We start from the raw sequence: 20,087 nt of genomic DNA on the forward strand, positions 1-20,087 counted from the left end.
TCAGCCAATCAGTGTGAGGCAATTGCGGATCCGTGTTCAATTGACAGACGTGTCAGCGAATCACAGGTAACCGGAGCAAAAAACCTGTTTTAGTGAAATCACGTTGATTCGAGCATTATGAAAATAAAACTACGTTGTGACGGTTTGAAGGCGAAATAATAAAAAGCAGTAGGTTTGTCTACATAAACCAGCCGGCTCCTTGACTTTATAAAACAGTCTTACCTCTGGGACTTTATTTTTATCCTTTATTTTATGGGATTGTGAGGGGGAAGTTATTACATAACAACAGAGAGGGGTGAGTGAGGACAAGCTGAAACACTGCCAGCAGCATTAAACCTCTACGTTTGGCTTTGCAGCTTGTTTTTAAATCAATAAAAGTCCGCCTGAGGATGGGACAGGTGGTGTGCACTGCAGAGTGAAGATTTAATTGGTTGAACAGGGACCTGCAGCCACTTCTGGTCCTTTTGGGTATTTATAAGTGAGAAAAAAAACAGAGCGCCATCTACTGATAGTTACAGCGAAATGATCATAGGCCATCCATTAATTCTAATGCTTCTGCTCCTACTGCTGCTACTACTACTACTAATAATAACAGTAAACTCAGAGGTGGAACAAAGTACGTTTACTCAGTACAGAAAAGCAGTTTTGATGTAGCTGAAAATACTTGTACTTGAATTTTTCCAGTAGTTTCCAGCTACTTGACACTTCAGACTGAAATATACTTTTTATTCCACTTTATGTGATGTATACTGTATAATTAGAAATTACATTTTATATTAACATTTTACATGGAAAACAAATGAAAAGCTTTTAAAGTAAAATGTCTTGCTGTTCCCAGCCTTCTCCAGTTGGTGACCTAGTAAAATAAAATCAGTCAAATCCAGGTGTGTCTCTTTGTTGCATGTCAGATGTCTGCTCTAAACGTCTCACAAAGTTTGATTAAAACACCTGTCTGTGTGCTCTATAGCACCAACACAGTGTCTGTTGTTGGTGAGAAATACGTTTATCGTAACATTCATCGACCACAGAGACAGTGAGATGTGCTGAGGATGTTTATTTTGTTTGAGATAAATGCGTATATAACCGCCCAGTTCCTGTTCTCAGAATAAAGAGAGGCAGAAGTCAGACATCACTGTGTGATTGGAATCATTTCAGTCTGTGTGAAGATGAGGCTGGATATCTGTCTGTTAGTCTTTGTTCTGAGCTGTAATGTCAGAGCAGGTAAGAACTAATTCTGTCCAATAAATTTCTCTTTGGTTATACAATAACACCAGTTAACAAGTCTCTGCTCATCAGCAGAGCTGTCGTCTCAGACTCCGACTGATTTCTGTTTTCTCTGTTTGATCAAATCTCCACTTTACATTTGAAAAGTTGTGTTTGTACATTTCTCTCAGCTCACCACTGATGTTTTGATTACACACTGATTTTAAAAACGTAAAAGTGTATTTTTTAAAACAAATATGATAATTGGTGAACTATGGAGCTGCTTATAGGTACATTTTGCTGTCTGTGGATACAGTCTGTCTCACAAATTCAGAGTGTTTGTTCTGTACAGAGCCAAGAAGAGTCAGTGTTACAGAGGGGACGGACATCACCCTGCAATGTTCTCATCACAGCAGAGAATCTGATGTTCCAAGATGGAGCAGAGAAAGTGCTGGAAGACAACAGCAACACACGAGGTGTCGTATCTCCACTGTCGATAAAACATTGACAGTAACAGAGGTGAAGCTGGGTGACTCTGGACTGTACTACTGTGATGGAAGACCAGCTGTGTATCTGACTGTGAGAGGTGAGAGACGAGGTTGTAGACTAAGGAGAATAACACTGTCACACAAAAGATATATATATAGAGTATGTCTATAACCTGAACCACAACCTAGAGAGCAGGTTTAATGCTGATTCCACAGAGGACTGTGTCTACAAAACAGGAAGTTAAATATAAAACTTGACAAATAAACTAAAAATGATCACAAACTCAAATACAAACGAGAGAAGTTGAGATTTAACAGTTAATAAAGTAAAGAGATGCAGATATATCACTGATTACAAAGAATAAAGCAAAGTAAAAATGTGTGAAAGTCTAAAATACGACCAACAGGAGGAAACAGGTCACATCACTCTCCAACATAGAAACAGACACACACACTGACAGAAACACAACATCTGGTGAAAACACTGTTGTTGACACCTCATTACAAAAATGGACGAGGCCCAATCATTTGATTTAACCTGCATCTAACTAGTTAATGTGTTAGTTAACTGTCTTTTAATATATATTTCAATTGCTTCACACAGAAAGGGAAAATACACCACCACCACCACCACCACCACCACGACCACGACCACGACCACAACAACTAAAAAACCAACAACGACAACAAAACCAACAACAACTAAAAAACCAACAACGACAACAAAACCAACAACAACAACAAAACCAACAACAACTAAAAAACCAACAACGACAACAAAACCAACAACAACTAAAAAACCAACAACGACAACAAAACCAACAACAACAACAAAACCAACAACAACTAAAAAACCAACAACGACAACAAAACCAACAACAACAACAAAACCAACAACTACAACAAAACCAACAACTACAACAAAACCAACAACTACAACAAAACCAACGACGACAACAAAACCAACAACAACTAAAAAACCAACAACGACAACAAAACCAACAACAACTAAAAAACCAACAACGACAACAAAACCAACAACAACAACAAAACCAACAACAACTAAAAAACCAACGACGACAACAAAACCAACGACTACAACAAAACCAACGACGACAACAAAACCAACGACTACAACAAAACCAACGACAACAACAAAACCAACAACAACAACAAAACCAACAACTACAACAAAACCAACAACTACAACAAAACCAACAACTACAACAAAACCAACGACGACAACAAAACCAATGACAACAACAGCTGCACCACCAACAACAACAACAACTGCACAACCAACACCACCATCAACAACAAAACCAACACCTCCACCATCAACAACAAATCCAACACCAACAACAACAACAGCTGCACCACCAACAACAACAACTGCACAATCAACACCACCATCAACAACAAAACCAACACCTCCACCATCAACAACAAATCCAACACCAACAACAACAACAGCTGCACCACCAACAACAACAACTGCGCTGGAAAACCCTGGTACAACTTTAGGCATTGTAATGAATCATATTTACATTAATCAGCCACAACATTAACACTGGTAACTTGTGTAAACAGTAAATGTTTTACAGTCTTCTAAATGATATTGGAACAGAACGAGTGTTACTGTTTGTTGTTTCCAGCTCTATACTGTCTGAACTGTGTCTGTAGCTGGTGACTGATGAGGCTCTGATGATGAATGTCTCTTTGTCTTCCAGCTTCTCCTCAACTGTGGCAGATGTCTGTTCGTGTGGTGGTTGTAATTCTCTATTTAATCATCATGATCAGCATCACTGTGCTCACCTGGAGAAAAAGTGAATATAGTTTGACACACACATCATGAGAGAAGATGCTGAAGCTGTGACATTTTATTGTTGTTGACAGTTCTTTGAACGGCCACATGGTGGTGCTGTTGCAACAACTGTTTCCTCATTGAAGATGAAAGTCACTGCTCCTTGTTGACTGGACTAACTTTTTACCTGGTATCACTGAAATGAACAGAAGTAGTTTGTGAAATGTTGCTAATAACTTATAGAAACATAAAGACTCTGCTGTTTGACTTGTGAATGAAAACTGTCCTCCATGTTTGTTTTCTGTCTTTGTAGCTGAACAGATACAGAAAGAGAATCAGCAGCGACTCACGTCAGAAACAGGAAATGATCTCTGATCCTCCATCACACAGAAACAAGAGGTAAAAACTGAACTGTGATCAGTTTTCATCCTCATACAGTCAATAAACAATAAACAGCCAATCTGTTTTCAACACTAGCACTGTGACTAATACAGAATTATACTGTTACTGCTGCTACAACTTCCACTGATAATACTGCTACTAATATAAGTTTAAGCTCTTAGAATCACATTTATTATGATTGCTGGAGTATATAAATACACAGAGAATGAAGGAATACCACAAATACATTTATTAATTCTAAAAAAAACAAAAAAACATCATAGTTTAAAACAGTTTTGGGGAATTCAAAAAATCAAAGTCCCAGCCCCTCAGAGACCTCCTCTTCTCACCTCAGAAAGAAAGAAGAATCACAAAGAAAATAATTCAACACCTCACCCTCAAAGTTTGCAGTGACCTTTTTAAAGAAATTATGTCTTAATGTGAACTCTTAACTCATGGAAGCTTTTGTGTCCTCTGTTCAGAACAGTTTGTGATAATTCCTGCTCTGTCCTCTTGTGTTTCCTCGCAGGTTTCTGGTTGACGGAGCTGATGGACATCTCTTTTGTTTCCTCGACTGAGAAGAACTGAACTTTCATTCCTCTGATACAACCAGTAAATGCACATTAGTCTCTGTGCTCAGTTTGTTTCCTTGTACAAAGTGAGCTCTGCTTTTTAGTTAGGGTTAGGAGGGTTTCTCTCCAGCCAAACAACATGATCATCTGTCACTATGCATTGATCCAGATGGAGATTAAAAAAGGTACCACTTTCTGATAAGACACCATTTCTAAAGGCTTGATTAGCTGTATAATTTACTAATTCTTTACAGATCTGTCTTTTTGCTGTGTTGTGCTTTTTATCTCATTAATTCGTTAGGGAGACGTCTGTTCATTTGTGTGCAAAAGTTCAAATAATGTAGAGAGAACAACCAGTAAATGTGTAATGTCGACGGTAAGAGCTGTTTGAAGTGATGAAGTTTCCATTCTGTTGTTTGAATAAAGAGTCTCCTGCATCACTGTGTCCTGTTTAGATGATTTGGTTATAACTGTTTCTATTCAGCAGCGATGAGGTTATAAATGTTGGTATTTTTCCTGAGTTTCTACTGAGCCATGGGCAACAGGTAGTCAGTCACCTGTGATTATAAATCTTAATATTCCAATAGTCAGGTGTTCTACAGTCCATCAGGTGTTACCTGTATTGTTTCTATAGAAAACAACATCCTTTGTGCAACCACTCTTGAATATTTGGAGATTTGGAAATCTTGTCATACTTTCTAGCACCAGCACAGTATTTTTTGTCTGTGATGACAACTTATATGGTGACATTCACTAACCAAAAATAGATAGTGAGTTGTGTATTTCATTGCGAGGTCAACATGTGTATAACCGCCCAGTTCCTGTTCTCAGTAAAGAGAGGCAGAAGTCAGACATTACTGCATGAACTGAATCATTTCAGTCTGTGTGAGGATGAGGGTGAATATCTACATGTTAGCTGTTGTCCTGAGCTGTAATGTCAGAGCAGGTAAGAAATTATTATTCTGTCCAGTAAATTTCTTTTTTTTTTCTGGCGCAGTTGAACACAGCTGAAAGGAATTGTATATATGAACTCTCAGTGACACGTGTAGATATTGTCATAAAGTACAGTCTGCAGTGAACTGTGAGGTCTGAGCTTTCAGACTGTGTCAGTGATGTTTGGTGCAGTTGATTTATAATAGGATAATTTGTAAAAACACCAGTTACCACAGTCAGATTCACTGTCCTCTCACTGCATTTAACAGTTAAATGTTAACTTTCTTATTTATTTAAAAATTCTGTGTTTTTCAGAGATCATTCGTGGAGTGGTTAGGGAGGAACAGCTGGTGGATCTGCCTTGTCCTCACCCCGTGGAGGTTAGAGTGACGTGGAGCAGAGAGACTGATGGAAACAAAGTTGACATATTAACAGTTGATGGTGACAGGGACATAAGATACAACGACCCAGGCAGACGATATAGTTCACAGAGAGATAAGTCACTGTCCATCAGCAGAGCTAAGGTCTCAGACTCTGGAAAATACTTCTGTAACAATAAACCAGCTGTGGAACTGACAGTGATCCCATCAGGTAACATACACTTTACTAAAGATCTGATTTCTGTTTTCTCTGTTTGTCAAAAATCAAATCTCCACTTTACATTTGAAAAGTTTCCATCTGACATGTTTCACAATGTAAAACTGCACATTTATTTTTGTATGCTAAGCTAAAAGCTAGGCTAACGGTCTGCTGGCTATATTTACTGTTATAAACATGAGACTGGTTGAATGTTTTCATCTCACTGTGTTTTCAGTCTTCTCCTCTGACTCTCAGGAAGTAAACTAATGAGTGTATTTACTAGAAAGTCAAACTATTTCTTTAAGTTAGACATCAAATAAAAAACCTTGAGTTTAAGTTGAATCACTCTCTACATCAAGTTACAGTAGCAACAAAAACATCTTATGTTCAGACAACACTGGTGGTGATGGTCGACTAAACAACAGAAACTCCTCTCTGTAGAAATTCTAGAACTCTGCCTTCTTTTTAAAATCCTGACTTAATCATGAACACAGGAGAAATGTTCATGTTGGTACATTATAAAACATGAGATATATTATTTTCTCACTCAGTATTTGTTCTGTACAGGGACACGCAGACTCAGTGTTACAAAGGGGACCAACATCTCTCTGCAGTGTTCTCCTGGTGTTGGAGGATCAGGTGTTCCAACATGGAGCAGAGAAATTGCTGGAAAACAACAGCAAATGAGCCGTCGTGTCTCCACTGAGGACAAGACATTGACTGTAACAAGAGTGCAGCCTGATGACTCTGGACTGTACTACTGTGATGGAAAACCAGCTGCATATCTGACTGTGACTGAAGGAGAGAAACCTGAGAGAGGTGAGAGACCAGAGGTCGTAGAAACAGGAGAATAAAACAGTCACACACATAAAGATGAAAATGTCTATAACCTGAACCACAACCAAAAAAGACTGTGTCTACAAAACAGGAAGTTAACAATGTCTAAGTGGTTTAATCTGAGACAAAACTGCTGCTGAAAGACTCACCACAAAAAGTGGACGCCTTGTTCCTTTTTTAAACACTGTGTGTCCTGTAGTGTGTACAGTGTTTTCTCTGTTCAGTGAAAGTAACAAGACTCAACTATCAACTGCAGCTAGAACAACACAAACAGCATCAGCAACAACTGTACAGATACAAACACAACAAACCCAGAAAGAAAAAGGTCAAGACGACTGAGATCAAACAGATGTAAATGATAAATAGATAAATTAACTAGAAATAATCACAAACTTAAAGACAAGAAGAGAGAATAAAGCCTTTAATGCAGATATATCACTGATTACAAAGAATAATAACAATGTGTGAAAGTCTAAAATACGACCAACAGGAGGAAACAGGTCACATCACTCTCCAACATAGAAACAGACACACACACTGACAGAGACACAACATCTGGTGAAAACACTGTTGTTGACACCTCATTACAAAAATGGACGAGGCCCAATCATTTGATTTAACCTGCATCTAACTAGTTAATGTGTTAGTTAACTGTCTTTTAATATATATTTCAATTACTCCACACAGAAAGGGAAAATACAACGACACCACCACTACCAACAACAACAACAACGACAACAACAATTACAACAACAACAGCAAAACCACCACCACCAACAACAACAACAATAACAACGACTGCACCATCAACTCCACAGGTGAACCCAGGTAGAACTATGACCTGTGTTTGTGTGCTAGATGTTTACAGTGTTGTGTTTTGTACCAAGACAAATAACTGTCTGAACTGTGTCTGTAGCTGGTGACTGATGAGGCTCTGATGATGAATGTCTCCTTGTCTTCCAGCTTCTCCTCAACTGTGGCAGATGTCTGTTCGTGTGGTGGTTGTAATTCTCTATTTAATCATCATGATCAGCATCACTGTGCTCACCTGGAGAAAAGGTGAATATAGTTTGACACACACATCATGAGAGAAGATGCTGAAGCTGTGACATTGTTGTTGACAGTTCTTTGAACGGCCACATGGTGGTGCTGTTGCAACAACTGTTTCCTCATTGAAGATGAAAGTCACTGCTCCTTGTTGACTGGACTAACTTTTTACCTGGTATCACTGAAATGAACAGAAGTAGTTTGTGAAATGTTGCTAATAACTTATAGAAACATAAAGACTCTGCTGTTTGACTGAAAGTTGTGAATGAAAACTGTCCTCCATGTTTGTTTTCTGTCTTTGTAGCTGAACAGATACAGAAACAGAATCAGAAGCGACTCACGTCAGAAACAGGAAATGATCTCTGATCCTCCATCACACAGAAACAAGAGGTAAAAACTGAACTGTGATCAGTTTTCATCCTCATACAGTCCAACAGTAAACAGCCAACCTGTTTCCTGCTGGTCTGCCAGCTAACGTCAGACAGTGGTGATATAACCTCTGAAGACAGTGGCCTCTAAAGCTGCCACCTGACTGTTGATTTGTCTTTTGTCATTAGGAGGAGTTGTTTATACCTCAGAAGTGTTTGCTGTCAGAAGTTGCTTCAGTTGCTCTGCTCAGTTTGTTGTATGCTGTTTGGAATATATGCAATAAATCTACTGTATCAGACTCAGTTGACTTCAGTTGTTTATTGAAACATCACAATCAGCATCAGCAGCTTTAATGTAGCCATGAAAACCTGTTCTTTAGCAGTACTGAAGCCCTTAAAGAAAAGATATTCAGGGAAAGAAGTAGCGGTTAGAGGTGTGGTGGATTTATCAGTTCCAATAAGTTTCAAGTTTCAACTCTGAGAGATACAATCTGAAAATAAAGTGTCAGTGCTACTACCCGACTCTGCAGTGGATGATGTGTGATGCTCCTGTTATAGTGATAAACCCCCATTGATGCACTTTGTAGACAAGTAGTCATCGTACTCTCAAGGAAGTTTAATCGAAAGCAGCTGGACTTAGTTGTAGTCTAGGAAGACATTTCACCTCTCATCCAAGAGGCTTCATCAGTTCGTGTTTGCATCTGACCAGGCTAGGACTGGTCCAACTGATTTTTGGTGTGGAAAAGTTGTCGTACTAGTTCTTCACTGAAGTGTTAAGACACAGCTCTTTAAAAATAACTTTATTTTACATGCTGTGCCTCACACTCCCACACAGACGTCACATAAACAGATGTTTATCATCATCAGCCCACATCTACCCATGTATGGTCCAAATGACTGTCAGTGTAATATGGGAGCTGGTCCTGGATGATATCAGTTTAAGCTAAGCTAGCTTCAGTTTCAGTTTTGCAGCATATTATACTGTATGTACAACCAAGACATTAAAAGGATAGCTCTGGTATTTTTGAACCAGGGAATTATTTTCCCATGTTTTGGGGCGTAAATGGGTGATAGGGACAAAAGTCTTTGAAATCAGTGCAGCATTGATCAACAACTGTAATGGACAAATGTCCAGGTTCCAGTCCATCCTCTAAAGTTCTTGGTTTTACCACTGACAGATCCCTTTCCTTCATTTATCTACCTTTTCTGGTGAAATGACATTTTTAGGGGTTTAAATCTACTATGTTCATCATGGTGAACTGCACAGAAATCTTGACAGATGTAGCAACAATACGTGACTATTGTTGATATACATCATAAAGCCACAGTCCTTTCATCATTTCCTGTGGTTGTCTAACACAGTATTCATGTGGACTTAAAATACCTTAAATGGCCACTTTTGTTGAGAAAAACCACCACCTTGTCCCTGTTACTAACACTTAATGAGAAACTTAAAGAGCGTGACGTCTGTATGTGTGTGGTAAGTTTTGTAGGTGGCTTAAACTTTATTTCCTTAAAATGGAGTTTTGTTCTTTGTTGTTCAGCACATCTGCACTGAGTGTCTTCCTCTCCCTGTTTTTTAAGATCAATTCATCTGTCTCATTGCATTTCACAGTGATCACCTGACTAATTATTATTATTATTAAAAAAGAAGCAATTTGAATGTGTCCACTTGGGCTTCAGGGAATAATGAGGGCATTTTCCACTGTTTTCTGACATTCACACACTAAACAGACAGTCACTTATTTTTTAAAAAAGGTTGGATGTACTGATAATCCGCACTGTTGGTAATCCAGCCTTGCCTTCAGTAAAACAGAGAGCAGGAAAGTCTTAGATTTTCATTTGTTTTAGTTTGTTTTTCTCTCACCAGCTCAACTGTGATGATGCTCTTTGGACACAAACACAACTCCGGTGGGTTGAAAATGTTTCTCTGTGTTAGAAGGTGATAATGTTTATGTTTTTCTTTTTACACACACAGGAAGTCAGTCATTTCAGCTCTCTCTTGTACCAACACCTTGTGGGTTGTGACTAAAATCATCATCATCACTGTTCATTAACCACAAACAAAAATATCTATCAGACAAACTCTGATGTGTCAAACGACTGAGTTCCTGGTCTCAGCTGAAATAAACTGTGTTCACTGTCTGAGTCTTTTCAGTCTGCATCAGGATGAGGGTGAATATCTACAGCTGCCTGTTCGTCTTTGTTCTGGGCTGTAATGTCACTGCAGGTAGGAACTTTTCAACTGTTAAATAATGTCTGAATCAGGTTTCTTTATTCTTCTTTATTACTGTTCTTTTCATCTACTGTATACATGTTGAGTCCTTCTGGAAGAGTTTGTAAATCATATAATTTATTTACTTGTGTGAAGTTACATTTTTAAAATCTGAGCATGGTACAGAGCAGTGTCATCATTTAACTACAGAGAGCTCAGATTAAAATAAACACAGTGACTCTGGATTAGATGATGTTGACGTTGGTAACAGTGCCACTCAGTGAATTTCATTAAAGACAACGTAGTTCTGGGTTAAAGGTTGAATTTATGCTGAACTTTGAGTTCACACTTAAAAACATGTTACAGACAAAAAAACATGAATGAAAGGAAATAAAAAACAACAAACAGGAAGTCACATTTCAAGATTTCAGCTACATAACTGGGTGAAATAATGATAACAGATAAATTGAATGTAGACTCATTACATTTGGCAAATAAACATGATTCTGTCTCTGATGGTAAATACAACACATTATATATGCATCCATTTTACTGAAAATTGTGTTTCTTTTGCAGAAATACAAAATAAAGTTTTTAAAGACAAAGAATCCATCACTCTGCGTTGATTTTTGACAAAGTTTCAAAATGTTTCTTCACTCTAAGTGTTGGACCTACAGTCAGACAAAAGTATAAGTAACAAATATTTAATCTTTTTGTCCTTTAAGGACCAATGAGAGGGATACCACCACCACCAACAACAATGACATCACATCCTCCAACAACAACACCATCAACTCCACTGAAAAACACAGGTACAACTAGAGTGTATTAATGAATCAGATTTACACTGATTAGCAATGGTGTACATATACTGTGCATATATAGATTGAGGTAAATTGTGTTTCTTCTCTAGGAATGAAATATAAAATACTGAAAGAGAAGGGGTCCATCACCCTGTGTTGTCCTCAGCCTGTGGAGGGTAAAGTGACGTGGAGCAGAGTGAACGAAGGCAAAGTTGACATACTTACAGTCGATGGTGAAGGAGAGAAAGAACACACTGACAAATGTTCCAGTTCATCAACACATGAATCTCTGCACATTAAGAGAGCTGCTGTCTCAGACAGTGGATGTTACCTCTGTAACAATGAGACAGTTGTCCAGCTGTTTGTGATCCCATCAGGTAACACTGACCAGCAGTGGTGTCTATACACAGTATATACATAGTATGTATATAGACATACACATGTGTTTCTTTTGCAGGAATACAACGTAAAGTCCGTAAACAGAGAGAGTCCATCACTCTGCATTGTCCTCAGCCTGTGGAGGGTAAAGTGACGTGGAGCAGAGTGACTGAACAACAAGGCAAAGTTGACATACTTACAGTCGATGGTGACGGACAGAAAGTGCTCATTGATGACCAAGACAGACGTTACGGTTCATCAGATAAATCACTGCACATTAACAGACTTTCTGTCTCAGACAGTGGAAATTACTTCTGTAACAATGAGCCAGCTGTGTTGTTGTCAGTGATCCCATCAGGTAACATCAAACTTTATCAAATTGTGTGTTGGATCTACAGTCAGACAAAAGTATAAGACAAATATTTAATCATTTTGTCCTTTAAGGATCACGGGGAAGGACACCACCAACAACAGCAACAACTGCACTATCATCTCCACTGGAAACCACAGGTACAATTAGAAAGCTACACACAAAAAGGACAATTTAATGAATCAGATTTACACTGATATTTGGTACATAGTATATATATATAGGATATAGTGTAAAATGCTTAAAGAGAAGAGATCGATCATCACTCTGCATTGGCCTCAGCCTGTGGAGGGTAAACTGACGTGGAGCAGAGTGACTGAACAACAAGGCAAAGTTCATTCGTCAGCTTAAACTGACCCCTTTATATCTACAGAGGGAACGGATCCTCTGCCAAGGTGTTGCACTGCCATGTTTGTTCTACAGTAGCCCCCTCTGTGTTTTGAAAAGTTTTGAAAAAAAAAGAAAAGTAGTAGTCGAGATATAGTTTCTCAAGATTTTGAGAAAGTTAAGGCTCTTGCAAAACTTTCTCAGGATCTCACAAAAGAACTTTTTTTCCAAACTTCAGGTTTTTTTCCCGTCCACATGCCCTGCAGAGCAGAGCCTCTCTGTGAGGAGTTTGTATGTACTCCTTGTGAGTTTCCTCCAGCTTGGGATTAGCACAAGTCCCCCTGCAACCCTTAAAGAAAGTAATAGAAGAAGACAAACCAAACAGTGGCTTTAGGTCACAGCCTTTTGCAATTTTACATCACTCTAGATTCTCCTTCGTGCTTGAAAAGGGAGGGGAGAGGGGAAGGATATTCAGTTGGCTGCAATCTGCAGCCTCACCACTAGATGCCACTAAATCCTTCACACTGGTCCATCAGTGGTTTTACTTTTTTCTGGGGTGAATATAATACAATAATACATGTAATGATACATGTCAGAGAGTGGTTTCAGTCATGATAAAACCTCCCAGTTATCTTTTCAGTCACAGTGAATTATTCAGTGTGTGTATGTGTGTTTTTTTTTTAAAATAAACTTTTTTGTATCATTTCCTCCACCCCTCACCAAAGGTCATTTGAATCGAGCTAACACAGGTATGACTACAATGATGAAACAAAGTAAAACAACAACAAAAAATCACCCCAACAAAATGAGTGAGCCTTAAAATATCTATATTTGTGCGATAGTTAACTGTGTATAACATGCACTGATTCAAAATTCAGACAATGACTAATGTTTACAATGTGTCTGATCTTTACCCACAGTTTCCTCCACCCAGTCAACAACTAAACAACCCTCCACCACATGTGAGTGAGATCATATTTAATCAGTTTAGACCTTTACATTTGACCTCTCTGACCTCTGACCTCTGAGCTGTTATAAATGTTAACTTTTGTCTTCCATCTGCTCCTGAAGACCAGAAACAGTTTCTTGGTTTGGTGTTGGGTATCGCCTCCACCTTCCTCCTCCTCTTCCTCGGTATCATCGTCATGTTCTTCACTGAGAGATGTAGACGCAAAAAACAAGGTGAATAAAACCCGACATCAACATTAATCTGAACAACAAAAACATTTAAAATCAGATGATATTTCACTAAATATAGTTGTTGGTGGACAGCCTGTTTATCATCAGTTCACTGATTATTCAGTGGATTAATTTACAATCTTTTGTCAGGAGCTGAAGAAAGGCACAGAGTCTATGAAGAGATACAAGATAAAGTCATGTGTCAGCCTACACATGGTGAGAGATCAAGTTCAAACAAAACTAAAATATTTTTGAGCTGTTTTCCAAGTTGCAACTCTGCATCTAGTCAAGAGACCTGTCTCCTGGCTCAATTCATATGAACTACCACAACTAGGCGTATTCATTCAGAGGAATGTATTTATTTTACACCTTCATACACAATAGTGCATTTATAAAACTTCAAGTTTAGTGTTAACTGCTCTTTTCTGGCAGGTGCATACTCCCTGGCCACTTTTCCAGGTAAATATTAAAATATTTGATCTGTTTGGAAATGATTATGTGGTTAACACGAATACCTGTGTTAAAGGTCTTAGGTTCCAGTCATAATAAATGTTTTTTGATTACTGTTTTAATGTATAGGTGGATCAGACCATAGTGATCACATGTATTCCAACATATGCTGTAATTCTCCACAGACAAGAATCAAGGCCGGTAAAGTCTAAGCTTTAATCAACACACAGTTTTATTTTATTTCTGTTTACACACAGTTTGAATTAATTATGTTTTTATTTTCTCGCAGTGAAAACTGAGGCGCCACATCATGTGATCAGGAACCCAAACTCTGGTGGAAATAATAAAAGGTGACTTCAGTCATTAGCTCTTCATGTCGGTTTGGTTTATCGTGTTAGCTTGTGTGTAGTAGAGATTTAGTGAGTAAAAGCAGATTTAAAAGATAGAGTATGTTGGAAATTTGGATGTGTAAAAAGACACATATTTTGTACATTAGAAATGTGAGACAAATGAGACTCAGAGACATATTCCATTTTTCCACCAACATGGCTGAGGTTCTGTTCCAGTTCATGCACCTAATTTTGAATCATTTAGAGCTTAATGTTGTGACTCATCAGAGAGTGTGCTGTGGTTTGTCACCAAATATCTGTAACAGCAACACAAACTCCGGCAGGTAATCACTTCTGCTGAATGGATAGTACCAAGACCAAACAGGACTGGCTCAAGAACCAGAGCTAATTTGGTGGAAAACAGGGAACAGGTGGAATGTTCAAACATTTAGTCTTCATGTAAAGGTAGGGCAGATGAGAGAAAGTAAGAGCTTAGGTCGGGGGTGAACTCAGAGTCAGTAACAGGCAGAAAGGGAGGAGGCAGGAGGTGAAGTCCAGAAACAAGCAGGGACGTTAGAAAACTGCTACAACTAGGACGATACAACAGACAATCTAGCAGAGTACAAGTGGAGGTGGACTGGTATTTATACTGGGAGCTAATGAGGGAATAGGGAACAGGTGAGCAGGTGAACAGGTGGGGGAATCAGGTGACTGGAAAGGTGGGAAGGGCCGGGGGTTACTGCAGGGCAGGTGGGAGATACGGGATCTGAAATGAATCTCACGGCCACTTTAATTTGACAGCTGTTGATAACAGGAACAGATCTCTGCGTGGGACAGTAGTTCATCCAGAGATGATGAATTCTCTCGACTCCACAGGTTCGTCACAGCTCCATGACTCCATGTGGGTCTTACTGAGGAAACCTGAAACATCTGGAAACAACAGGGACCAATATCTTTAACAGGCAGGTGGAAACATGGAGGAGTGAAAGCTGTTTGTAGAGAAATACAGAAAAAACGATGATGATGGTTTTAGTCTTTTCACTTTGTGTCTCTTTCTCCTTTACTTGACTTTCCCCTGACCCCCCTGGACCTCTGGGGCTGTGTCAGTAGGACATTTAATGCATGTTAAACTTTAAGTAGGAACAGCTCTGAATGTCTCCTGTATGTACTGTAAATATCAGCCTCATTCTCTTTTCTAAACAACAGAATGTGCTTTTGAATGTTTGTAGATTGAAATGAGTGGATTTAAAAGATGATTTAACAGAAAAGGTTCAGGATTCATTTGGATTCAATGTTTTGTTGTGCTTTGTATTGAACTGTTTTTCTTGTAAATACATTTACCATTGTGTCTTTCAATAAAAATACACCTACTTTACATCAGAGTTGTATTTTGATCTTTGAACACAACATTTATCACTTTGACTCATCCTCTTTTTTTAAAGCTCTGATGCTTTGTATCTGCATATGTCCAAAAACAGACATAAAGACGTGAGTTTCATAATAACAACTTCTCTTCTCACTTCATGAAAACTTCAAGAAACTAAGTGTTACTTCACTGAGTCATGATGCATCATGTCAGACTGAGGAAACACAGTTGACTGATGATGGATTTCCCCTCCACCTCCAGTCTTTATGCTAAGCTAGGTTAATCACATGCTTTGTTCCTGAGGCACAGATGTGGGATTGTATTGATCTTATTTTATTAATGGAAAGAAATGAAAAGAAATCTCAGTGTAGATTTTATGGACTACTGATCATCCATCCATTTATACACACTTATTCTTAAGAGTCACGGAGGAGCCAGTGTACCCTGATCAGCCTCAGCATTAAACCACTGACCAGTGAGGTGAATAACATCGATCATCTGGTTACAGTCCAATATTCTGCTGAGAAACCTTCATTCATCTGGATGGTACTTTGACTCACCAGTAAACTTGTTGCAAACAAGATGTTAAATGAATCCAGGCAGCATCATGTTCATCACAGGACAAACTGTACAGAATGTAGTTTATAGGAAAATTAAGGTTGCGATATAATCACTTCCACACTTGTAATACTCTCTGGCACCAACACAGTCTTTGTTGTTGGTGAAAATGTTTCTATGGTAACACTCATTGACCACAAATCGTCACTGAGATGTGTTGAGTGTGTATTTTTGTTTGAGGTAAATGCGTATCTAACCACCCAGTTCCTGTTCTCAGGACAAAGAGAGGTGTGAACCATGTGAACAGAGTCATTTCAGTCTGTGTGAGGATGAGGGTGAATATCTACATGTTAGCTGTTGTCCTGAGCTGTAATGTCAGAGCAGGTAAGAAATTATTATTCTGTCCAATAAGTTTCTTCTTTCACTCGCTCACTCAAACACAGCTGTATGTATTTAATGGACTCTCAGTAATATGTGTAGCTATTGTCCTAAAGTGCAGTCTGTGGTGACGTGTGAGGTCTGAGCTTTCAGACTGTCAGTGATGTTTGGTACAGTTGATTTATAATAGGATAATTAGTAAAAAAAAAATAAAAAAAATCATCTCACTGCATTTAACAGTTAATTTTCTTGTTTATTTAAAAATTCTGTGTTTTGCAGAAATAATCTATGAAGCAGCTGAGGAGAGACGCTCAGTAACTCTACATTGTCCTCACCCTGTGGAGGATAGACTGACGTGGAGCAGAGAGACTGATGGAAACAAAGTTGACATATTAACAGCTGATAGTGACAGGGACATAAGATACAACGACCCAGGCAGACGATACAGTACATTAGTAGATAGGTCACTGTCCATCAGCAGAGCTGTTGTCTCAGACTCTGGAAAATACTTCTGTAACAATAAATCAGCTGTGGAACTGACAGTGATCCCATCAGGTAACATACACTTTACTAAAGATCTGATTTCTGTTTTCTCTGTTTGTCAAAAATCAAATCTCCACTTTACATTTGAAAAGTTTCCATCTGACATGTTTCACAATGTAAAACTGCACATTTATTTTTGTATGCTAAGCTAAAAGCTAGGCTAACGGTCTGCTGGCTATATTTACTGTTATAAACATGAGACTGGTTGAATGTTTTCATCTCACTGTGTTTTCAGTCTTCTCCTCTGACTCTCAGGAAGTAAACTAATGAGTGTATTTACTAGAAAGTCAAACTATTTCTTTAAGTTAGACATCAAATAAAAAACCTTGAGTTTAAGTTGAATCACTCTCTACATCAAGTTACAGTAGCAACAAAAACATCTTATGTTCAGACAACACTGGTGGTGACGGTCGACTAAACAACAGAAACTCCTCTCTGTAGAAATTCTAGAACTCTGCCTTCTTTTTAAAATCCTCAGTAACAACAGGGAGATGTTGCTTTAACTCTTCACACAGCCTGACTTAATCACGAACACAGGAGAAATGTTCATGTTGGTACATTATAAAACATGAGATATATTATTTTCTCACTCAGTATTTGTTCTGTACAGGGACACCCAGACTCAGTGTTATGAGGAGAACCAACATCTCTCTGCAGTGTTCTCCTGGTGTTGGAGGATCAGGTGTTCCAACATGGAGCAGAGAAATTGCTGGAAAACAACAGCAAATGAGCCGTCGTGTCTCCACTGAGGACAAGACATTGACTGTAACAAGAGTGCAGCCTGATGACTCTGGACTGTACTACTGTGATGGAAAACCAGCTGCATATCTGACTGTGACTGAAGGAGAGAAACCTGAGAGAGGTGAGAGACCAGAGGTCGTAGAAACAGGAGAATAAAACAGTCACACACATAAAGATGAAAATGTCTATAACCTGAACCACAACCAAAAAAAGACTGTGTCTACAAAACAGGAAGTTAACAATGTCTAAGTGGTTTAATCTGAGACAAAACTGCTGCTGAAAGACTCACCACAAAAAGTGGACGCCTTGTTCCTTTTTTAAACACTGTGTGTCCTGTAGTGTGTACAGTGTTTTCTCTGTTCAATGAAAGTAACAAGACTCAACTATCAACTGCAGCTAGAACAACACAAACAGCATCAGCAACAACTGTACAGATACAAACACAACAAACCCAGAAAGAAAAAGGTCAAGACGACTGAGATCAAACAGATGTAAGTGATAAATAGATAAATTAACTAGAAATAATCACAAACTTAAAGACAAGAAGAGAGAATAAAGCCTTTAATGCAGATATATCACTGATTACAAAGAATAATAACAATGTGTGAAAGTCTAAAATACGACCAACAGGAGGAAACAGGTCACATCACTCTCCAACATAGAAACAGACACACACACTGACAGAAACACAACATCTGGTGAAAACACTGTTGTTGACACCTCATTACAAAAATGGACGAGGCCCAATCATTTGATTCAACCTGCATCTAACTAGTTAATGTGTTAGTTAACTGTCTTTTAATATATATTTCAATTACTCCACACAGAAAGGAAAAATATAATACCACCAACAACAACAACGACACCACCACTACCAACAACAACAACGACAACAACAATTACAACAACAACAACAAAACCACCACCACCACCAACAACAACAACAACAACAATTACAACAACAACAACAAAACCACCACCACCACCAACAACAACAATAACAACGACTGCACCATCAACTCCACAGGTGAACCCAGGTAGAACTATGACCTGTGTTTGTGTGCTAGATGTTTACAGTGTTGTGTTTTGTACCAAGACAAATAACTGTCTGAACTGTGTCTGTAGCTGGTGACTGATGAGGCTCTGATGATGAATGTCTCCTTGTCTTCCAGCTTCTCCTCAACTGTGGCAGATGTCTGTTCGTGTGGTGGTTGTAATTCTCTATTTAATCATCATGATCAGCATCACTGTGCTCACCTGGAGAAAAGGTGAATATAGTTTGACACACACATCATGAGAGAAGATGCTGAAGCTGTGACATTTTATTGTTGTTGACAGTTCTTTGAACGGCCACATGGTGGTGCTGTTGCAACAACTGTTTCCTCATTGAAGATGAAAGTCACTGCTCCTTGTTGACTGGACTAACTTTTTACCTGGTATCACTGAAATGAACAGAAGTAGTTTGTGAAATGTTGTTAATAACTTATAGAAACATAAAGACTCTGCTGTTTGACTGAAAGTTGTGAATGAAAACTGTCCTCCATGTTTGTTTTCTGTCTTTGTAGCTGAACAGATACAGAAAGAGAATCAGCAGCGACTCACGTCAGAAACAGGAAATGATCTCTGATCCTCCATCACACAGAAACAAGAGGTAAAAACTGAACTGTGATCAGTTTTCATCCTCATACAGTCCAACAGTAAACAGCCAACCTGTTTCCTGCTGGTCTGCCAGCTAACGTCAGACAGTGGTGATATAACCTCTGAAGACAGTGGCCTCTAAAGCTGCCACCTGACTGTTGATTTGTCTTTTGTCATTAGGAGGAGTTGTTTATACCTCAGAAGTGTTTGCTGTCAGAAGTTGCTTCAGTTGCTCTGCTCAGTTTGTTGTATGCTGTTTGGAATATATGCAATAAATCTACTGTATCAGACTCAGTTGACTTCAGTTGTTTATTGGAACGTTATTGAACGGTTTGGAAGGAGATCTGAGAAATAAGTTTTTCTGGAACATATTCTGATCTATAGCTTCAACCTCAGTTTTACAGAATGTTATACTGTATGTACGACCAAGCAGTCACTGCCACTGTGACCAGCTGCTGCAATGTAGGAGAGCAGAGAGCTTGACAGATGTAGCAACAATACGTCACTATTATTGATACAGAACATAAAGCCACAGTCTTATCTCCATTTCCTGTGGCTCTCTTACCCAGAATTCATGTGGACTTAAAATACCTTAAATGT

At 38.6% G+C, this 20,087-nt stretch overlaps 2 protein-coding genes across 21 annotated transcripts in view; both read left to right on the forward strand.

Annotated features, from left to right (window-relative positions):
• Positions 1-1,123: 1,123 nt before the first annotated feature.
• Positions 1,124-19,781, forward strand: LOC108891251 (transcription factor SPT20 homolog). 5 transcript variants are annotated; one of them, XM_051069687.1, is made up of 6 exons: positions 1,124-1,221; positions 1,556-1,789; positions 2,296-3,203; positions 3,422-3,517; positions 3,809-3,894; positions 8,235-8,511. In XM_051069687.1, exons 1-3 carry the CDS (start codon positions 1,167-1,169, stop codon positions 2,946-2,948), a joined length of 942 nt encoding a protein of 313 aa, XP_050925644.1. In that variant the 5' UTR covers positions 1,124-1,166; the 3' UTR covers positions 2,949-3,203; positions 3,422-3,517; positions 3,809-3,894; positions 8,235-8,511. The 5 variants fall into 5 exon arrangements, with proteins under 5 accessions (XP_050925644.1, XP_050925645.1, XP_050925640.1 ...); XM_051069688.1 differs by lacking the exon at positions 8,235-8,511 and adding an exon at positions 4,406-4,885; XM_051069683.1 differs by lacking the exons at positions 3,422-3,517; positions 3,809-3,894; positions 8,235-8,511 and adding exons at positions 7,761-7,856; positions 19,415-19,781.
• Positions 5,278-20,087, forward strand: part of LOC108891257 (mucin-2) — a 35,901-nt gene continuing 21,091 nt past the window's right edge. For 2 of the 16 annotated variants that reach the window (XM_051069581.1, XM_051069579.1), the window contains exons 1-11: positions 10,305-10,442; positions 11,153-11,239; positions 11,341-11,607; positions 11,688-11,966; positions 12,053-12,118; positions 13,226-13,267; positions 13,377-13,487; positions 13,635-13,700; positions 13,917-13,943; positions 14,064-14,135; positions 14,224-14,284. In XM_051069581.1, coding sequence (XP_050925538.1) covers positions 10,382-10,442; positions 11,153-11,239; positions 11,341-11,607; positions 11,688-11,966; positions 12,053-12,118; positions 13,226-13,267; positions 13,377-13,487; positions 13,635-13,700; positions 13,917-13,943; positions 14,064-14,135; positions 14,224-14,284 — 1,139 coding nt within the window. In that variant the 5' untranslated portion in view covers positions 10,305-10,381. Of the gene's footprint in view, positions 5,395-5,696; positions 5,973-10,304; positions 10,443-11,152; positions 11,240-11,340; positions 11,608-11,687; positions 11,967-12,052; positions 12,119-13,225; positions 13,268-13,376; positions 13,488-13,634; positions 13,701-13,916; positions 13,944-14,063; positions 14,136-14,223; positions 14,285-15,064; positions 15,639-16,413; positions 16,572-16,844; positions 17,121-17,718; positions 17,971-20,087 lie in introns of those variants that run through there. The other 14 variants (XM_051069534.1, XM_051069538.1, XM_051069584.1 and 11 more) reach the window with 13 other exon arrangements.

The sequence above is a fragment of the Lates calcarifer genome, linkage group LG3 (genome assembly GCF_001640805.2).
Source record: "Lates calcarifer isolate ASB-BC8 linkage group LG3, TLL_Latcal_v3, whole genome shotgun sequence".
In the NCBI taxonomy this organism is placed as follows: Eukaryota; Metazoa; Chordata; class Actinopteri; family Centropomidae; genus Lates; species Lates calcarifer.